The sequence below is a fragment of the Anopheles cruzii genome, chromosome 3, assembly GCF_943734635.1.
Source record: "Anopheles cruzii chromosome 3, idAnoCruzAS_RS32_06, whole genome shotgun sequence".
Classification (NCBI taxonomy): Eukaryota; Metazoa; Arthropoda; class Insecta; order Diptera; family Culicidae; genus Anopheles; species Anopheles cruzii.
The window spans coordinates 27,650,167-27,670,029 of NC_069145.1; the positions used below are offsets into that span (position 1 = coordinate 27,650,167).

The 19,863-nt window shown below is 46.9% G+C and overlaps 3 protein-coding genes across 6 annotated transcripts; 2 read left to right on the plus strand and 1 right to left on the minus strand.

Moving 5' to 3' along the window:
- Positions 1 to 1,575: 1,575 nt before the first annotated feature.
- On the plus strand, positions 1,576 to 9,890 carry LOC128275681 (ras-like GTP-binding protein RhoL). 4 transcript variants are annotated; one of them, XM_053014266.1, is made up of 5 exons: positions 1,576 to 1,647; positions 3,623 to 4,118; positions 8,730 to 9,029; positions 9,094 to 9,211; positions 9,293 to 9,890. In XM_053014266.1, the coding sequence occupies exons 3-5, from the start codon at positions 8,778 to 8,780 to the stop codon at positions 9,496 to 9,498; spliced, it is 576 nt and encodes a 191-aa protein (XP_052870226.1). In that variant the 5' UTR covers positions 1,576 to 1,647; positions 3,623 to 4,118; positions 8,730 to 8,777; the 3' UTR covers positions 9,499 to 9,890. The 4 variants fall into 4 exon arrangements, with proteins under 4 accessions (XP_052870226.1, XP_052870228.1, XP_052870229.1 ...); XM_053014268.1 differs by having other exon boundaries at positions 1,579 to 1,647; positions 3,639 to 4,118; XM_053014269.1 differs by having other exon boundaries at positions 1,586 to 1,647; positions 3,660 to 4,118.
- A 495-nt stretch (positions 9,891 to 10,385) lies between these two features.
- On the plus strand, positions 10,386 to 11,619 carry LOC128272163 (replication factor C subunit 4). The gene is made up of 3 exons (XM_053009920.1): positions 10,386 to 10,501; positions 10,569 to 11,436; positions 11,507 to 11,619. The coding sequence occupies exons 1-3, from the start codon at positions 10,389 to 10,391 to the stop codon at positions 11,597 to 11,599; spliced, it is 1,074 nt and encodes a 357-aa protein (XP_052865880.1). The 5' UTR covers positions 10,386 to 10,388; the 3' UTR covers positions 11,600 to 11,619.
- Positions 11,620 to 11,635: 16 nt separating this feature from the next.
- On the minus strand, positions 11,636 to 12,685 carry LOC128272164 (transcription initiation factor TFIID subunit 9). Its single transcript, XM_053009921.1, has 3 exons — positions 12,657 to 12,685; positions 12,416 to 12,575; positions 11,636 to 12,354 (listed from the first exon to the last, which is right to left on the minus strand). The coding sequence occupies exons 1-3, from the start codon at positions 12,660 to 12,662 to the stop codon at positions 11,693 to 11,695; spliced, it is 828 nt and encodes a 275-aa protein (XP_052865881.1). The 5' UTR covers positions 12,663 to 12,685; the 3' UTR covers positions 11,636 to 11,692.
- Between the last annotated feature and the right edge of the window lie 7,178 nt (positions 12,686 to 19,863).

Here is a 19,863-nt window from a genome sequence, read left to right on the forward strand (position 1 = left end):
GCCGTATCGTGGTTTCCCTTGTGTGGCCGACTCTGTCGTCGTCGCCCCCTAGTGCTTTTCACCGTCACTGGCCACAGGGAAACTTCAGCACAATTTTCACCGTTGGACACGCGAGATGAACGTGAAGAAAACACACACATCACACAACGTCAACGCACGGTCCTTACTTTTCCGCACGCACCGCGGGCTTTCGCAGCACTCACGATTCACGTCTTTTCTCGTTGGTGTGCAAAATGCAAAACAAAAACCGAATTCTCCAACGCTCAAACTCTGCGACTGCTTCTTCTTCTTTTATGCTCAAACGCTCCTGCCCGTTTCGAGCAGTCGCCCTTTTCCCTGTGTGGTTTCATATTCGCATTCTCTCCCTTTCCGATCGCAGGCATCGAGAACGCGAACCTGTGGCGCGAATGAAACAGCAGATGGTGTTTTTGAAAACCACCATCAATTTGTGCTCGATCGAGCAGCTTTGACATTTGTGCTGCTGCTATATCACACATAGGGGGCGCTACAGAGAGTGAACTGAATTTGAACCGACGGTTGATTGTTTTATCGTTCCCGTGTTTATTCAAACGGTGCTTGGAGAAAAACCATCTAAATCTACGGATTAAACGTAAATATCGTATATTCTCTTGTTGTCCCGTTATGTTTTTCATTCTTTTACTATATAACACTACAGACCACGCCGAATGCAAGCGCAAAGCGCATCATTACCTGAACGAAGGTATGTATGATGTTAAATGTTAAGTGAGCAGCATTGTCGGCTCGAAGTATAGCGCAACGGAATGTACTGTGATGAATGGATTAGTTCTCTTTAGAATTTCAATTCGTAAAGGACTCCACTTGTGCCAGTGCACCCGTGGGAAAAGTGGGTCAGGAAAACATGTGTCCCGCATACGCGCTATGCATCCGGGAGCGGTGCTTTTCTTTTGGTTCCTTAAGTGCGACGGTGTCGGTCCGGTTCGGTGACCAAGGATGGAATTTGCTACCCTTGGGTGTGCCCACCACGTCCGATTCTTCGTCCGCGATTAGCGCACCAGACACCGGCGCCAACCCCTAATGATAACGAGCACTTTCATCGCGCACGATGGGTTTTCGGCCAGGATGTCGCCGACGATGAGCTGCATTAATATATAATAAGGGCAGCAGTAAAATCCTAGGCACGTTGGGAAAACAATTTTAATGAGGCTCATTACGGTGTATACGATGGCGCATACCAACAAATACCCCAGTAGCGGCCGAAAGGGATGTAGAAATTTTGATTTGGACAATCTGGCTGCACTCGGTCACTCTATTCACGAGAGGGAGGTTAACGGGGTTGTAAACATACCAACTCAGTGTCAATTAACACGTACAGCTAAAACGTTTGTCGATATCTTCCTATTTCGCGGCAGACGAACATAAACAAGGCACAAACACCCTACGTGCAACGTGCGGTGAATCCTCTCTCGTGCTCACGCTCACTTTCGCACCCAGTCTGCTCTCTCTCTCTTTTTCGCTTTGCGACGGACGCATCCGATAAAAAACGCGCTCTCAACGCGCGTCACGATAGTCACGACGACTTCATTCGCTTTTGAATTCTGGCACAGTTCGGTTGGGCGGTAGTGGGTCGGTGCGTCATCCGGTGTGACAAAAGTGTGGCGGCGGATGGTTAGTGTCACGTTTTTTGTCGGTTTCTTTTTCGAGCTTGAAAGGGTTTCGAGGAGCCTAAACCGTGCACGAAGAGAGAAGAAGAAGCAATAGAGGCGGAAACCAACCTGTGTCCACCGATCACCATATATAGGCGCATGCAACCTGTTGTTGTTTGATGCCCCTGTGTCGCCTTGCGGCGTGTTCGTGCGTGTGTTTGTATGTTGGAAGATTACGAACGAGATAAATCGGGGATCGGTGGGTGAGCAGGCTTAGATAAAAGTCCCGGAATAATTTGTCAAGTTAAAAAGCCTACGCTTTTACGGTGACATTGTGGCGATCGTGACCTTTCGCAGCTAAAGTGTCAACATCCGGTGTGCCGCGATCGCGTATACCGTTCGATTGGTGGGATCTCGCACGGAGAAGTTGTACCAGTGGCCCGTGCATGAAACGATGTCGTAATGCTTCTATTCTGGAGATAAACATCGTTTGGCCCGCGGCCGGCCACTACTGCGCCACTGCAACGTGATGGCGGACCGTATCTTAAAATAACACCAAACAAATCGTCTGGCATCCTGGCCGACGGGGCCGGATGTGAGGCTTAACGTTGCCAACGGCCTACAGAAACAAGAGTGCTCAACGGTTAAAGTGCTTAGCATCTACCGAGTGATTTACTTACTCCACCACCGAGCCAGAGCTACCGTGGCCCGTCTGCTTAACGTCGCATTAAAATACCTGTTGCTCGATTTGGGGTGGACTTGCAGTGCGCGACGTGATCGCAAGAGAGTGTTTTGTGCGCGGTCTCAGAAGAAGCCGACTAGCGTTGTGGGGTTAGGCTGTGAATCTTCCATTCGCGCTTTAGCGTAGCGCTACTAACGAGATCGGCTACGCTATCGCGTGATGGTGGTATTTCGCGGCCGTATTTTGTTAGCACGGCCACGACCGGTCGTCACAGACACACACGATATTTAGCGCGGCCGGTATGTTGAAAGTCTCGCGCACAGTGCGCGATGCGCGACAACCAAATCAAACGCTGTGTGCGTATACGCTCCGGCACACGTCCAGCACACACATCTGTCAGGAGCCACCATTTAAGGCAATCGCGGGGGAATTCGAAGTGGCCCCAACGCGCACCACCGCTGAGAAGGAGAAACTTTACCCAGTGGCCCTATAGTGGCCGTTCCTGATATCTCATCGGGTGCGTCTTATCGGGCGAACGTTCGCCAGGCAACGTGCCGACTCTGACGCGTTATCGCTATCTACTCCGGAGCGTGACAGGCTCTGAGTGTTAGGTCGCAGAAGAGCAAGCAAAGAACGTTCTTCCTTGTGGCCTAGTATCACCAAACCTATCAATCAGCTCTGGATCGGCGAGAAAGGCATCAGGATACGCGGAACCCTTCCGGGGAGGTCCGTCCGAGCGCTCCTCCCGAGGAACCTACGCAGGGACACTGGCCACAGCCGCCCGACTACAAGCGATAAAACAACCAACAACAGTCAACCGGAATCGGCTCGTGCTTATCAGTTTGGGGCTGCTGCCGCTGCTGCACTTCTTCTGCCGTTTGATGCTTGACGCTTGTTGACGTTGCATCCGGGTCTTGGAAAGCCGGACCCAGAGTCCACTGGACCACTTGTGGAACGAACATTCTCTTCCGTCCTCACGCGCCCGCAGCACAGAACTAGGGGATTGGAATTTGGGACACGAACATCCGGGCCGTTCAAAGAAAGGGGCCTTGGGATGCTCCGCCGCTTTCTGGGTCTATTTCAGGGTCCAATGGGGAAAGACGCGCTGCATGTACCAAATCACGAGTGAAAGCAACCTGTCCGTGCCTTTCGTGCCCCGGCAAACGTGTTAATGAACGACGCGGACAGAGGGACCGACTGCTGGGCATTGTCTTTGGCATAGCGAACAAGTCTCGCGCAGCAAAACGTAGTGATTTAGTGTCTTCAACAGCCCCGTATTTAGTATACATATTTTGTTCCATTGTTACAATTCTAGCCATGTAATTTCTCAGCATTGTGTGCACATCTTTCAGTGATCGATTCGAGAGTGGCGATCGTTGTGTGCTATGATTACTTATCGGCCCGCTGTCGATGGATGTTGCAAGTTTTCACCGCGTATCGCATCAACTGCCTCCCGGTCTCCGTCGCTAGGCAGGCGCTGCAAGATTATAGCGCCGGCATCTAAACGGCCATCGCCACCGCAAAACAGTCGATGACATTTTCCGCGGTCGATTGACATTTGCAAAGTGATTAGAGGCAAGAAAAGTGTGCTCTCGCCTGTCGGCGTTCGGCGATTACGTGACACACGTGGGCGTGGATTTAAGTGTTGGCCACCGGAGAAAACAGAAACTCAACGAAAAGGCCCATTTCCTGGCCTAAGCGTCGCCCGAGGAGACAACGTTTACGTGTTGCAGGAGAAAGTGAAATTTGAATGAACAACAACGACTGAGCGATTCGATCGATCGAGGTGACCGCCGAGAAAGGGAGAAAAGGTGAGTTTGAAGAAATGCTTGACCGCGAATGGCGATATCGCAGCTAAAGATGAAAGATGTATTTTCTCTTGCGAACGCTAACTTTGTGAACGTTGAATCATTTCATTGTTAAGCGGAACGAAACTGCAACAATTGTCCGTGATAAGATAGGGATGTTCTCTTGGTTTCGCTTCTTCACCTTTGCGGTCAAACGACGAGGTGACTAATTAGCATAGCTACAATTAGTACCTAGGTCGATCTTTTTTGTAAAAGAGAAACAGTACGCAGGCTACGCTCTAAGCTGGAGTTTTAATCAACTTTTGAACCTCCATTTTCTATTGCTTAAACCGAAGGCACAGCATGGGACCGAAAACAATCTGTTTGCCGTTTAAGTATTCCGCAAAAAATATCATAATTTAAGATTCAAACTTTCTCTGATGTTTCGGTTAAATTGACCTTTTGTGGAACGGCTGACGGTTCAAAGCCAAAAGGTGGTGAAAATGATTTACCTTTGGAGAATACATTTCAATATTTTACACCACAGAAAAGCAAACGTTGAAAACCTATGGAACGTGGACTTAATCGATCGTAACGACCTTCTTCAGATGGCGGCAGACGGCGGTACACTCGGAAGTTCCTAATGTGTGCCATTTATTTGGTTGGGTAAATTTAATGGACCAAATTAGGGGCGGCGGAACGGAGGCCACAGCAACACGTGCGTGGAAGCGAATTTACTCGCCATTTGATTAATGCGTAGACTTCATTGAGCTCCACTTTGTTCCACCGCCCGTGAAACACATGTTGATGGCCACCGTAGACATTACCGGGCACTCTTTCAAAGGTGTACTGGAAACAGTGATTTTACGCACCCGTAATACGATGGTGCGTTGTGTTTTTTTTTCTTTTTCCCATCTTCGTCCAACCCGTATGTTGAATTGCTTGTGTGTCTACAATAGGCAAATCAGTCACGGATCGGCACCATGACAATATTGGTTTAAATACCGAATTTAGAACACGCAAATGAGCTACCCTTTTTTGGAAGCCCTCGGTCAATTTACATCGACTTAAAGCAGCTCAAAAGCATGCAATCTTTACGACTGCCATATTGTTTCAATCGCAAACATGCCACTAAAACTCACTGAGCCACATCGCAAGTTGGAAGCATTCCGCATCATCGTGTCCCGTCTTACACCGTGTTGGAGTTTCATATTTACTCGGCCGTCAACTTTGTCAACTTCAGTGAACTTTGTTGCCCACAAAACAAATAGTGGAAGACGAACCAACTCGTTCGGCAAGCTTCTGCCCCGGTGCAATGCATTGCTACGGTGCTGCAGTGAGTTCTATGGAAAGAGGGTGTTCGTTTCCGGTAGCCCGGAAGCCCAGACGGAAGAGCAACTTTTACGGTGGTGGTGAAAGTAGGGTGACTTTAATTTCTCGTTTGCTTGAGCCGTCGCGGGACTTGTAGAATACCTGAGGCCTCATTAGTATACACTCATCCCGGGCCAAGTAGCAAAAGGGAAAATCCCAGAACAGCAAGAAGCACACTTACTATGGCCGAAGCGAAAGACTATGGTCGATGAAACCTGATCGAACGGCTCCAGTTCCAGTCTGCATGCCGTTGATGACTCACCTAGAGGGTGCCCCGTTCCGACGGAAAGTCTACATCGAGGATCGCACATGATTCGACTGTTTGCACTGTGGCCACGGTGTGGGGCTGACGCATCATAACGCCGGGTTCTGGGCTGCCATTAGTCAGCTCCAAACCGGTAAAATGTCTCCAGCTATCCCGGTTGTTGCAACAAAGCAGTGCGTAATCAGGAACTGTAGATTCGCGTATCGCTATCGCTTATCATACCACCAACAAGATGCCTCTTGAAGGGGAATTCGTTTTTGTCCACCTGCCGTGCTCATGCTACACAGTTCGTTCCTTTTCCTTCAAGATATCGAAGGCACTGCTGAATATTTTTCGAAATCATTTTTTATCAATGGAATGTTCGAAAATGATTGTTGAAATCGGGAGGAACGAAGCTTTTCTTGGTGGAACGCGACTTCTTTGTTCGATCTTTACTGAATAAATCCTTCTGGAACACTTACCAACGCTGGGCAGGCTATCGCGAGGAAATGGTGTATTACTTTTGCCGATTCGTATGAAAAATTCATCTTAACCACCGCGCGGAATGGTCCATTTCAACATTTTCGACCCACTCCAGCAGGGAATCAACTTTGGCTACAACGGAGCTGCGCTGGATGCGGATTCAATAAGCTCGCGAAACCGGAAGCTCAGGGCCCAGATCCGAGCCTCACATGAGCCTGGGCATCCAATTCCATACGTGCGCTTCGGTGCGGCGTACCGGGTCCAACTATCGATGGCCGTTCCCAGGCGAGGTCATCCGGCCGTCTCAATTTACACCCATTAATCTTTGACCGCCGGCCACTGGGGATCTCGTCGGCATCGGATCGCCTGCTGGCTGGCGTGTGGCACAGATTGATAGGAAAGACCAAAGGCTACCGAAGAAAGCGGTCGCGAACGCTAGACTAGTGCCAAAGGCGTGCATTTCGTCGATGAATCTCACGAACCGTGCCCAGGATGGCTTGGTGTTAGTTCTCGACCATAAATGTTCATGGATGGATGTGTGTGAGCGTGTGGCACACAAAATTAATTTAACCCAATTAACGTGTCCACCAGCCGTGGGGAGGATTTAGAGAAAACGTTGTCCAAGCTGAACGGGTCGGTCTGAAGGAACCCAATTTTAGACCCCGTTCGCAACTTGCATTCCTTTGCTTGCACCGCACATGGGTTCAAAACTAGACAAGTAAGTCGCTTTAGACAACCGGTGGAGACCACTCTGTGCACCAGAAAACCCGTATGTGTGTTGCTATTTGTTTGAAGGTGCATCGGAAGGATACGATATTACTAGGGGAACCTACAATGCGAGCCTTCCATCAGCTGACACTGGCACACTCGCTGATAAGAGGTGTTCAACCATGTGATAAGATTAAAGCGAGTAGCAGCAGCAGCAGCAGCAGCAGAAACGCACCTACGATATTATTTTTCATTCGAACCACACGACCACGGAGCGTCGTCTAGCGGGTAGCGCTGGCAATGCTTGACCCATCCTACACATCACGCTGTGCGCCTGAGTGGGTCCACGTGAAATGCAGAAAGGGCAGTAAAGCTCTAGTGCAAATTAACCACTAAGCCCTTCCGTACCAATTGCGTCCGCTGCTGTCCATCAAGCGAGTGAGCCACTATCAAGGGATGCCTCGAGATTGATAAGGTTTCACTTTTTTTTGTAAATATGATTCGCGTTTCGTTCAAAGGCAGGTCTCAAGAAGCGAAGTCTTCGCGACCAAGCGACCGAGAGATGCTAGACTCCATGTTTGACCTTTTGCGCGATAAAGCACGTCCAAGATCGGGCCCAACAATGATCCCAATTAATTAGGGATGGTCAAAAAGCAATCTGCCGATTTATTAGCTGAACTAATTGTCAGTATCGTGCAGGTTGTGGGGTTCACGCCTTTAACCCTACTTGATGAGCCGAGATGAAGCAGCGTTTTTGCACTTTGGATTAAAGAAAGTTAGCTTAACAAACGGCAACATTTTAATTCTGTACAGCAAAACACCCGTTTCCGCTCTATTCCTTTATAACTTTCCGGTTGATGCCTTTACGCGATGGTCCATTCATTCGACACCTGCAGGATGAGTAACAGTTACGCGATAGGTGGAGTTATCGAAAAAAGCGACCCGCCGCCTTAAGTCGCCATGATCGCGGACAGCTATCGTTTGCTCTTATGACACATGACACTCAGGAGATGATGGCAAAACTGACGCTATGCCATAGGAAGAAAATCGATACGGCCACTTAGAGATCATTGTCACCAAACGGTCGCTACGCGTAGAGAATTTGCATAAAAATTGAAAGCACAATTGAATGTGGCATTCCTCAAGGAGCAGCACCACCATAGGAAGCGAATCATATTCGTCATCGTTTCGACGTTCTCGGCGGGCCAAGGCGACTGCCATCCTTTGGAAGTGGAATCGGTTTCAAAGAGGCCAACGTGACCATTGAGCGAGAGGCGGGAAAGTGTATGTTCTATGTAAATTGAAAATTCTTAGTCGAATGAATGCTGTTTCGTCATGCATGGCTCCGATGCTGAGCATGTTGTGTGTGGTAGCAAGAAGGGCTCATCCTTTCGCTGTGAATGCCTTCACGAGCTCATCACAAACTTTGTGCGATATGTTTAAAGTGATAAAGTTGTTGCGTTGTTGCGTATTGAGGAAAAAAAGCATGAAATTACGGCAAAATTATATGAGTAACAACGGTCCGGTGAAAGATGGTCCCGTTGGGAAATTATAATTTTACGCTACACACCATCTATGTTTGTAGCATTTACGATACATTAGTTATAATTGACGAACACACAACAACACGTGTGTTCTGGGAGGTATCATGGGCGTATTAAGCTTTGGAATTTGCCATTTGGACAATCTCTAGCCCTCAACTTGTCAATAAATTTTCCGGCATCATCCATTAACATCGTTTGGTAGAAATAAAACATTAATCACTGTAATCATCCATCGTGCCCTGAGTGCTGGACCGTTTCTGAATCTAATTTGCGTTTCGGTTTTAGTTGCAGGTTAGAAGCTAAAATCCCCGGCGCAGTACAACAAACGCTTCCATGACGATCGGTAGTGGTGGTGGCGGCGGAATGCGCCCTCTGAAGATCACAACGGTCGGCGATGGCATGGTGGGAAAGACGTGCATGCTCATCACCTACACGCAAAACGAGTTCCCGAGCGAGTACGTCCCAACAGTATTTGACAATCATGCCTGCAACATCGTCGTAGACGGTAGCGACTACGCGCTGACCCTATGGGACACGGCCGGCCAGGAGGACTACGAGCGATTGCGGCCCCTCAGCTATCCCAACGTGAGAAGGCTTTAGAAGATTAGCCTGTGTAACTGTCCTGTGTAACTGTGCTCATTTCTTGCAGACCGACTGTTTCCTCATCTGCTACTCGATATCGAACCGCACCTCGTTCGATAATGTACTCTCGAAGTGGTGCCCGGAAATAAGACACTTTGCACCGACCGTCCCAATTGTGCTCGTCGGTAAGTTAATTAGACTCTTGGCAGGCGATCATTGGCTGATCCTGAACCGGCATGTTTCCCTCCTTGTTCTCTTGTTTGCAGGCACCAAGAGCGACCTACGAGTGGTGGGCTCGGAAAAGTTCGTCACCACTGCGGAGGGCAAGAAGCTGAAGCACAAAATCAAGGCGTACGCCATGGTAGAATGTTCTGCCAAACGGAAACAAAACCTGGCCGAGGTGTTCGACGAAGCGGTACGAGCGGTCGAGAAGAAACCACATGCACACCCGCGACTATGCACGTTACTCTAGGAGGATGGTTGACCCACGGAGTGCACTGCTTAATCTTTCCGCAAACCGACGGTGTAGCGAAACGGGATAGGCCGCAGAAAAGTGTCCAAACTGGACATATCCAGAGATTGAGAGGCGCTCACGTGTCAACTTCGTCGGAAGAGTGCACCTGCCTTTCTTTCCCCTCCAACTATGCGCAAAATACGGCCATCAAAATTGAGGAATCGATTATTATATGTTAAAGATGACATTGCTACGCCCTAAGAAGCAATGACGGAGGGCATAAGAATGTAAACCTGGCAGTAGAATGTCTGTTAAGAGTAGAGGGGTCCATCCAGAAACTATGATGGATGGTAACATCCTGGACTGTCAGCTTGTTTTTTACTATATTTAAATAAACTAGTCATTGTAAGTAGCACTAAAGTTGAGAATGTATTCTTTGGTCTGAAAGAAAAAATGGGCTGATGAAATATTACTTCTATTGTAACGGCATCTGACCCAGCAGAAATTAGTTTTTGATACGCAAGGTCGCTCTGGACTTGTAAACCCGTTATATTCTAAGTCGGTGTTGACTTTCATGTATGGCAATTTTGCACGTATTATGCATTGGACGACACACTCGTCTGCAAGTGATAATGTAGGAGGCTTATCACACAAGATCAACATTGAATAAAGTATCTAAAATGCTTGATATTGAGAAATTTCGATCCTCGATCGTATGTTTGCGGGAACGGTTTGGTAACGGCTGATTGTTGATTGACATAGAACCTTACAACAGTTGATGTTTGTTTAGAACACTACAATTGCTTCGTAACTCCCCTTTGACAGCAATTGCTGGCTGTCAACGTGCTTTCGCGCGAATAAGCGTTGTTGATTTTTGCAACTCAATCTCAATCCAAAAGCTAACGAAAATGCAAGCATTTCTAAAAACCGGCAAAACAACGGGTGAGAGTGCCAGCGGTTCAAACAGTGAAGTCGTTCCCGCTAAACGAGCACGCCAAGCAATACCATGGGTGGAGAAATAGTATGTAACAAATTTCGGCGCATCTCCGAAGTGTTTAAGCGAAATCGATTGCCCTTTTGCTTTACAGCCGCCCCAGAAGCGTCGACGATGTGGTCGAACAAGCGGAAGTGGTCGCTGTGTTACGGGAAAGTCTGTCAACGGCCGATCTTCCCAATCTGCTGCTGTACGGTCCCCCGGGAACGGGAAAAACCAGTACTATCTTGGCCGCTGCCCGGCAGCTGTTCGGCGACATGTTTAAGGAGCGCATTCTCGAGCTGAATGCCTCGGACGATCGGGGAATCGCGGTGATCCGGAATAAGGTGAAAACGTTCGCCCAACTTACGGCCAGTGGTACACGGATGGACGGTAAACCGTGCCCTCCGTTCAAGATCGTCATCCTGGACGAGGCCGATGCGATGACGCATGCCGCGCAGGCCGCCCTTCGCCGGACGATGGAAAAGGAAACAAAAACGACGCGATTCTGTCTGGTTTGCAACTACGTTTCCCGCATCATCGAACCGATCACCTCTCGTTGCACAAAGTTTCGATTTAAGCCACTAGGCGAGGACAAGATTGTTGAACGTCTGCGTTTTATCTGCAATCAAGAGCAGGTGGATGTGGATGAGGATGTGTATAAAGACATTGTCGACATATCCGGCGGTGACATGCGTCGAGCAATCACGACGCTCCAATCGTCCTATCGTCTGAAGGGCGCTGGGGCACGCATTGAACGCCAGGACATACTGGAAATGTCGGGTGTTGTACCAGAACGCTACCTCAAGGAGTTTATATCGGTCTGCAAAAGTTCCAACTACAGCAAGCTGGAAGAGTACGTCCAAAACCTTTCCTATGACGCGTACAGCGTTGGGCAGCTTTTCGAACAGCTCACGGAATACATCGTCTACAACGATGGCCTTACCGAAAAGCAAAAGACATTGATATGTGAAAAGCTCGGCGTAAGTAACTTAACAGATTTGACCACGACTTTTCGGTAACGGCTAATTTTTGATGGTTTTTTCTTTGCAGGAATGCTGCTTCCGGTTACACGGTGGTGGATCCGAGTACGTTCAAATAATGGATCTTGGTTGTGCCACGATCCAGGCATTGAAGAATCAATAAATTTGTCGCTTAAATATTATTGAACGATGCCGGTGTTGCATGTGGACAATTTTTATTGAAATTCGTGTATGATTATAAGAAACGATCCACAACTTACGGCACTATTTCGAAATCATCATCCTCGCGTTTTCGCTTGGTGCTGCCTGTACTATCACCGAACTGGTCGTCGGTTTCCATTTTTATTTCTACACCGCCTACAGACACGGAACCGTTGTTGCCAGTGGTCACCCGATTTCCACCGTTGGTGGGGGGCGCAGACGAAACGGTTGTTTTGACAGACTTGGACGCAGAGTTTGGTGTAGTTTTGGGCGCTTCGCTTAGCTTGAACACCGGCTTCGGTATACTGACCACCTGCGTTTTCGGTGTTGGCTGCACGGACGGTCGTTTTACGCTGCCACCGGAGCTGTCCGAGCCGGCCCCAGAAGATGCTTTGGTTGCCTTCAGTGAGGAACGATTTTCTAGGGCGGATTTGTTCATGCGCTTGGGTTGCTGTGCAGCACGCAGCTTATAGTTACATGCCGACAAGCAGTAGCGATCCGGAGGCAGTCTCAATCCACAGTGAGTTTTAATCAGTGGCAGTGGCGTGGCATTACGGTTGCGAGCAATTTCCAGCAGTATGTCACGCGGCGGGGGTCCAGTGAACGCTTTGTCGAGTATCATCTGTGTAGCCAGCTTCACGTCGTCCAGTTCGATCACCTTTTTCCGCGCATGGTTCGCGTATATCTTGGCATCGTCCAGAATACACGTCACGTAGCCTGTGGAAAGCGGAGTTCAGACATTTTACCCACGGCGGAACAATACGGAACCACTACATACGGTACGTAAACTCGAGCAGCTGATTGATTACTCGGGGTTCATAATCTTGTACGCCCAGCTCCTTCAGGATCGACTTCACAACTTGTGCATCTTTCGGGACGTGCTTGACTTGGTTGGAGATTTTTACCTTTTCGCTTTTTTCACGTTCATTGTTTTGTAGCTATTGGAAGAGAGTGTACCGAACGAGTTAGGCGGTGATGGAAGAGCCATATCATTTTGATTTCTAACAAAGATAACTTACATCCATCGTGAAGCAGTTTCCACCACAAAATGCTTCACTTGGTAAATAAACAAATCGGTCGATTTTTACTCAAACGTACAACGAGCTGTCACTGTGACAGTCGGGCCTGCGCGTGAAATCAGCCCTCTTAGTTTGCTTTACATTATGTTCAGTACCATGAGGAATTAAGCAACTCTAAACATTTTCCAGCAAATCATCCTTTTTTGTTCTATTTTATTTCTTTCCAAACAGCACAAGATTTATTATTCGTATTATTGTCCGGTGCAATTCCGTTTTGACGTTCGTGGCGCGCAAGGTACATAAAGCTTTTCTGGCTCGTTATCAGGTCAAGGTCACGTTGTCCGAGATAGTGTGGAAAATTGGGGCTGGTGTATGTTGGGGTCTGTTGCTGGGTTTGGTGCGTTCGCATTCGTGGAGCATAACATTCCCGGCATCCTTCGGCCAACGCGAGAAAGACAGCATCGTGCACGAATGGCGCTTAATCGGGTGAACTCGATTCCACTCGCGGACTTTTCGCTAAAAGTCGTATAGTCGCGAGCGTAACACTTTCCTGGTCGGACGTGCGTCGTGCGTGAGATAAGGCAACGTGAAACACGGTGCACGGGTCGAAACGCTAACCGGAACAACTGGTTGGGAAAAAAGGGTAGTGTATGAAAAGTGACCTCTCGGTAAAGGAATAGTGTGAATGTCTAACGGAAGTTCGTCTCGTGGCTTTTAGGCCCATGTTCCAGTGTTCGTTACCTAGAGTGAAACTCCCGGTTACTTACTTTCAGCCCTGCAGAATTGGGCCGTAGTTTGAGTGGTGATTTGTGGTCCAAACACAGCGCAACGATGCGTGTGTAAGGTCCAAAAGGTGATGTCGTCAATGTGACCGACAATATTGATGCGTAGTTGTGCAACGGGGCGCATTGGAGTCCAGTGGCCGCCGCTTGGTAGTGAATGCAAGATTAGCATCGGAGTGTGTGCGCTGATCCGGCGAAGATATCCTCGTGATTGATAGTGCTAAATATTCATGCTGCAGCGGGTTTCAGTCTTGCCGGAAACCAACACGCCGAATGGTGCATTTCTAGGGCTTCCGGTTACTTCACTGGAGCGGTCATAGAACCCTCAGACATACGGTACGGTTTCCAGTTCCAGGCAGGTAACGTTTTTCGTCCAGCATTGTTTTCCACGCTTTAGCAAATTCACCTTAATACGAGCCGCAAGGCAATGATTATGTTTTTCAGGCCAAGCCGTCAAAGGGCTTGATAACGGTAGCTGGTTTGATAAGCAGCTGGGTCGTATGGAAGGTTCAAATGATTGAAATTAGAAGCTTGAACAAATAACGAGCCAATCGACGTGGACGTTTCTGCAATAAACTTAAATTTTTCTACATATCTGTTCCACGAATAAGTTTCTTATCAAAGTGGTCATGTACGAGTAGTAAAAACCCCATTCGCGCGTTGCTTAGCCTTGCTGAGTTTTTCGAATACTCGCAATATAACGGTCCTAGCTTTTGGACCCCAGATAGAAAATCAAATCCAGAGATGTATGCAAATAAAGTGTTATTGTAACAAAACTGTTCACTACTTAGGAAATGGAACCAACATATGAAACGATTTCTACACATCATGTACAGTCAGGCGTAACCTTCAAGAAGTGGCGGAAGAGAACCGAAATCCCATCATCGACGAGACGTCGTTCCGACAACCTTTACCGAATGACAAAAATCGTCACCGTCGGCTTGAGTTGGTTGGTACCTGGCCATGGCTTCGTTTTTGTTTTAGGCCATGGTTTGGCTTGTCGCTAAACTATTTGCTGGTGTTTCGTTTTTGTTTTGTTTTAGCCGTTTAGGAGGCGTTTCCTAACTAAAGGTGAAAAACGAACTAAGAAGTACGTCCGTGCGAGTGGGCCATTAGTTGATGTTCACGAAAATGCCAACCGAATCATTTATGTGGCACTATTTGCTCCACGTGAAAGAACAATGGCGTTCGATCATCATTGATCCATTGATTGATTACTTGTTGTATTATCGAAACATTTATAACAAAGTTTATTCCGGCAACGTGCGTAACTTATGCGAGACTGTTCTCCGCTCGATAATATACTGGATCGACGTTAATGTCATTAGCACAACTTGCTCTGTCAGCAAATTGATTAGGGTTGACCTACAGAATCGTAATGTACATTAACTTTTGTCTTCCCTGTTGATCTCTGGCATATTTAGCATCGCGGGGCAGTGACCACAAGAGGACCCTCGGGTGTTCAGGACAAGCCGTGCGGGAAATTATCTATTGATTCGTTCCGGCGAGCAGGTCGGTTGCAGCGGGAACTGTCGGTGTAGGTTTGGGGCCTCCGCAATTCCAATGAAAACTACGCGTAGCAGTAACCGTGCGAAGTTCTGTGTTGAATGTCGGACGTGTCAGATAACCAGGTTTTTGATCTGGTACTGTTGGGATTAAGTGAACAATCATCAAGAATACTACCAGATTAACTAGGTTATGTTGCTTGCGGTGCGTCCAATTTGCTCTGCAGAATTTGGACTGTCACTAGGTAGACTCCAACAACCTCTAGATGGTTGTTGATCTTCTTGTGTAAACTCATCTAACGGTGTAACATAGCGTTCCGTATCTTAAGGCGTAACATCAAAAGTACAGCAGCCGTGGGCGACGTTCGGTGTGGGCTGAACTTTAGGCTTCTCTTTGCAAACCTCTGCCCACAGTGGATCGATGTCCTCGTCGGAATGGGGATTCAAAAATGTCGCAGTGCTCACTTTCGATGTTTGCGGCACATTCATATCAAACTTTGATGTTTAATACGTGTGTCCGGCTGTAATCAGGGTCCGTCGAGCCAATTAATGATTTTTTTAGCAATTCTTGGAAATGAAATCACTTGAACTGCTAATCGTACCTGGCAGTGTTTGAATAAATTTTTGAATATTTTTGGATTAATTTTATGGGACGATAATTCTGCAACAATCAAACAACTGTTCGGTTGCATTACATTATTCCAAATTCGAGCCATTTTCGATGATCTATTCTATTATTGTGTTGCCACTCGAACGTTAATTATGATTGTGTAATCGGAAAAGGAGTAGTATACGAGTGTTCATGTAGAACGCACACACCCGGAAAGGCCGAAATTGGAAATACATCTGGGAAGGAATTGAGCCCTGATTCAGGGAAGTAAAAGGACTAAAAACAAGTCCTGGAACCATGTAGTAAGTGCTCGGAAGGGGAAACTATATCAATCCGCTCTCAAATACCAAAGCCTAAATTATTCTATAATTTCGATAGAATATAATCTTTACTTTATCCAAAAATATACATACAAAGTAGTTGGGTATTAAGAGAGGTGAGCATATAGACGGATAAAAAGATAAGTGAAAAACAATTTGATTATTAGGATTTTGCAATTACTACTTATTTCGTCAACCTGTATCACTAGAGTGATATTGAAATTAGTTTGGATGTCGTTTCGCGTCACTTTCGAAAGTTAGAAGCGAAATTTCATTAGCAATTTTCCTTTCATTAAAAAGTGGTGATATAAAAAATGGCGAATACTGACACTGACATTCAATCTACGGAACCGGAAAGTGACTGTAGAGTGCAACCGGAAATTAGATTGTCCTTCATCTAGTATTGCATATCATGCAGTGGCACTAACGCCGGATTCTTGCATCCGTGCAACACCTTGCACGGAGGATTGAAGAACGAAGGTTTAATTTTTGGCCAAAGTGAGCAGAGTCTCGTCGTCTACCTTCTCTTTGCACAGCACCGTGACACGATGACGGGCGCCATCCAATTACATCCATAGAAGACATGTTCGCACAATCAATTATTGTGCGTTTCGTCCTTTTTAAATGTTTACCTTCACTGTGGATGTTACATTTTTGTGGAATTCTTCTTGGATTGCTTGAATGGATTTCTTGGGTGGGTTTCTACATTCCTTACCACCAAATCCATTGGCATAAATTCATTAATGTTTTATTACCTAACTGCCTTACGTCTTTTCGTGGATGTTTCCACCTTTTTCCAAGGTGGAAAAAGAATCTCTCGGATGTTGCTTTAAAGCGGGCAAACAAACACAAATACCACTACCGTGGGCTTTCGTGGCTTTCCGTTGGCGGACCCCACTCCAGGAAGAGAGTGGGGTCCGCCAACGTTCGTTTCACTTCGTAGTTGTAGAACATAATTTATTTTCACCGCAAGGAGAACCTCATTGTGAGTGTATTTACTTAAAGATGCAGACTGATGGCTTTTCTTCCCGAGTGTAACAAATAAATGGATATTGATACGTACAACAATTTAGTTCTAATTTATATCATTCTCATGCTACGTAACGCCTCTTATTAGGGTCTGGAATGCAATCAGAATATATTTTGTTAGAACTGTGTTAAATTGTCCTGCAGCTTCTAAAACTTCAGAGAGAAAGGAATTCAAGCCATCAAAGCATTTTAGCTTTCTAGCTGTTCTCTAAGGTCATGGAATTCCACAAACATTCTCTCGGTGGTCCGAAAAGGGCTTGGGATCGGAGTTTTTGGATGTTCGTTCGCTCGGAGCTGGCACGTAACGTCGTTTTCGAAGGTTGTTGAAACGTGTCTCGCTATTTTATGGAGCTGCTGGCCTGTTTGCTGCAGTAATGCAATGGAGTTCTGGCTTGCGTTTTGCAGGTGTACCGGGTGATACGCGCGACCCGGTGCTCTTCAAGGTGATGACATCATCTCTGAAGGCCCGGGGATTGTCAATAAAACGCGGGGCGGCTCGTTTGACCTCCGTGGGTTCCCTCGCGGTTCTCTTGTTTATACAGACACGCACACCGAAGATTGCATTACGCCGCGATCGGCACTTTGAGTCACTCACACCAAGTCCGTCCAACAGTTTGCCGGTCGGAGCAAATTGCAACGCATACAGCGAGCTCGACAAGCAAAACGGACACTCCATGGCGTGGAGTCTGGACGATCCCGGGGCACACTGGTTCCGAGAGTTCTCGTTGCCTTGCGCGTCCGTGTGTGTGCGAATGGGTTTATGTTTTTATTATTGTACCCTTTCTCTCGCTGGGGCGAGTATCGCCTTTCGGCGATGACATCAAAACATGCTGTTCGGTCGGCTTTTTCTGTGCCTACAAATCAGTTACTTCTTGTTCGCCGAGCACTGGAAAAGTGGCTTCGGGAGAACCTTTTTCGATCACCCAGTGGCATACAAGGGGCAAGAGTTGTGTGTTTGTGAGAAGTGAGCGCTATTTCTTCGTTTGAACAGCCCATCAGCTGCGTATAGTGCGAGCTCATCAAGTGGTCAACAATCTGATAAACTAAACACGAACATGTTTTGTTTCAAACACCGACGCTGGCCAACTTCCATTATTACTAGACGAGAGCAGCGTATAGATTAGATCGTTTTCCTCTCCGAATGCTCAAGGCAGAGAGGATAATCCACGGTCGAGATGACGGAACAATGCGGGAAGGATCATTAAAAATCCTAAATTAGGGTTTTTCGGAACGCTGCTAAACGACAGCTAAAGCCTTGATGGTGGCAAGTTTGATTAAATCAATACCAAAAATTAAGATTGCAGAAGACGGCAAGAAAAGATTGCTTACGCGTAGAAAAATAAACTGCGAAGAAATTTAGTCAAGAAGAAAACTCTGAAACGTCGTGCTGTGAAAGTATCCCATGGCTGTGTTATACGCGTCGCAAGTCATTAATATTGCTTCGTACAGTTTCATTAGAAGACATTTGTACAAATTGAGCTCCATTTCTTGTGGCGCTTTCGTAACGATTAATCATGTAGAACGGCATCAGATTCAACGTTAGATACGCAATCACGGTCCATATTACCGAAAAGCGTGATAGAGTGGTGCGAATTGATAGATTTATGAACTGATAAAACGGTAATTTTTATTGATTGTACCGAAACGTCACATTGAACGCCATTGCCTCGGCCGGTACCTACAATCGGTCGATGTATGCGCGATTGTTGATGTTTGATGAGGATTTATATGGCCTATGATTATCTTTTAGATAATAAAATACTCAATCAAATAAAAGATGAATCAGGTAGGATGGAAGGCACAACATAACCACTGAGTCGTCCACGTTTCTCATCTCACATTGGTTTTCAAACGCAAAGATTTGCTAAATCATTCAAACACATTTGAATAACAACAAACCGGAGTTTGATCCAATCTGTAGCCAAAGAAGGAACAATCATGCATTTTTAAAAGCGTGCGCATCGGATCAATACTTCAACGCTGTTGTCACCACCAGGTCAGGTCAACCGGCGTGAGGAAAAATCTATGGCGCCTTGTGCCACGTGGAAAAATCGATGCAATCGGTCTGGCCAGACAAGGCTCTCCGGTGGCGCCATGTCTCGCGTCGCCCGACGCACGAGCCAGCGCCATTGGGAAACCAGCCCATCGAAGGAGGCGGCATCCATTTTCGTTGTTTTTTTTTCCTCCCGAAACTTTGTTTGCCGCTGGAGAGACACAAGGTGGCAAGGATAAAGAAATTACACCCCGATTTGGGAAGCAATAGATTAGTGTCAGTCGGGCCATTAAAGAGAAGGCAGAGGATAAAGTGGTTCGGCTGACAGAATAAATTTGCTGAGCTTAATAATTTAGTGATACTTCCGCGCAACCTTGTCAAGCAACATGTTGTTCCATGCTGTTCCTTATGCTGAAGCGAACAATACAATTGCTTCAGTAAGTCCCTTCTATTGGGTGAAAAAAAATCCCATTAACTAGACTGACACGAAATTATTGAATTTGATTAAATGTCTTTTAAGTAAGATTTTTAAATTTGACGTCAATTGGGGATGATATTACCATCATCAATCATTGACCACTGTGTTGGATGGCGTGTTGCGGTGAAAGATATTTTTGTCGTCGTACAACCATCTTTCAACTTCTAGGCAGCGGCAAGTGCAAGTGCTAATCGCGCTCTGGCGTACACCCGGCATCCGATGACATACGACTGCAGGAAACTGCAACGTGGGTCTTGAATACTCCGCGCATTACCTCATAACTTGCTCCTCATCGCATTACCTCATAACTTCGCGACGCAACGGCTTCACGACGATTTCCGACGTTGGGAGCTTGGCACTACAGTGGACGTGTTCTTGTCACCGTTTATTTTTAGCGATCGACGATCGACATAAACGCAACCTCGATGCGTTGCGTGTCCGAACGACGTCCGGAACGTTTACAAAAAGTACGACAAACAATTCTTATTAA

Bases quoted from the DNA above. Each gene is read 5' to 3' on its own strand.
- LOC128272163 (XM_053009920.1), top strand. From the start codon at position 10,389: ATGCAAGCATTTCTAAAAACCGGCAAAACAACGGGTGAGAGTGCCAGC. The intron at 10,502-10,568 runs GTATGTAACAAA...TTTGCTTTACAG, and splicing joins ATACCATGGGTGGAGAAATA to CCGCCCCAGAAGCGTCGACG. The intron at 11,437-11,506 runs GTAAGTAACTTA...TTTTCTTTGCAG, and splicing joins TGATATGTGAAAAGCTCGGC to GAATGCTGCTTCCGGTTACA.
- LOC128272164 (XM_053009921.1), bottom strand. The intron at 12,355-12,415 runs GTATGTAGTGGT...CGCTTTCCACAG, and splicing joins GCTGCTCGAGTTTACGTACC to GCTACGTGACGTGTATTCTG.
- LOC128275681 (XM_053014266.1), top strand. From the start codon at position 8,778: ATGACGATCGGTAGTGGTGGTGGCGGCGGAATGCGCCCTCTGAAGATC. The intron at 9,030-9,093 runs GTGAGAAGGCTT...CATTTCTTGCAG, and splicing joins GGCCCCTCAGCTATCCCAAC to ACCGACTGTTTCCTCATCTG. The intron at 9,212-9,292 runs GTAAGTTAATTA...TCTTGTTTGCAG, and splicing joins CGTCCCAATTGTGCTCGTCG to GCACCAAGAGCGACCTACGA.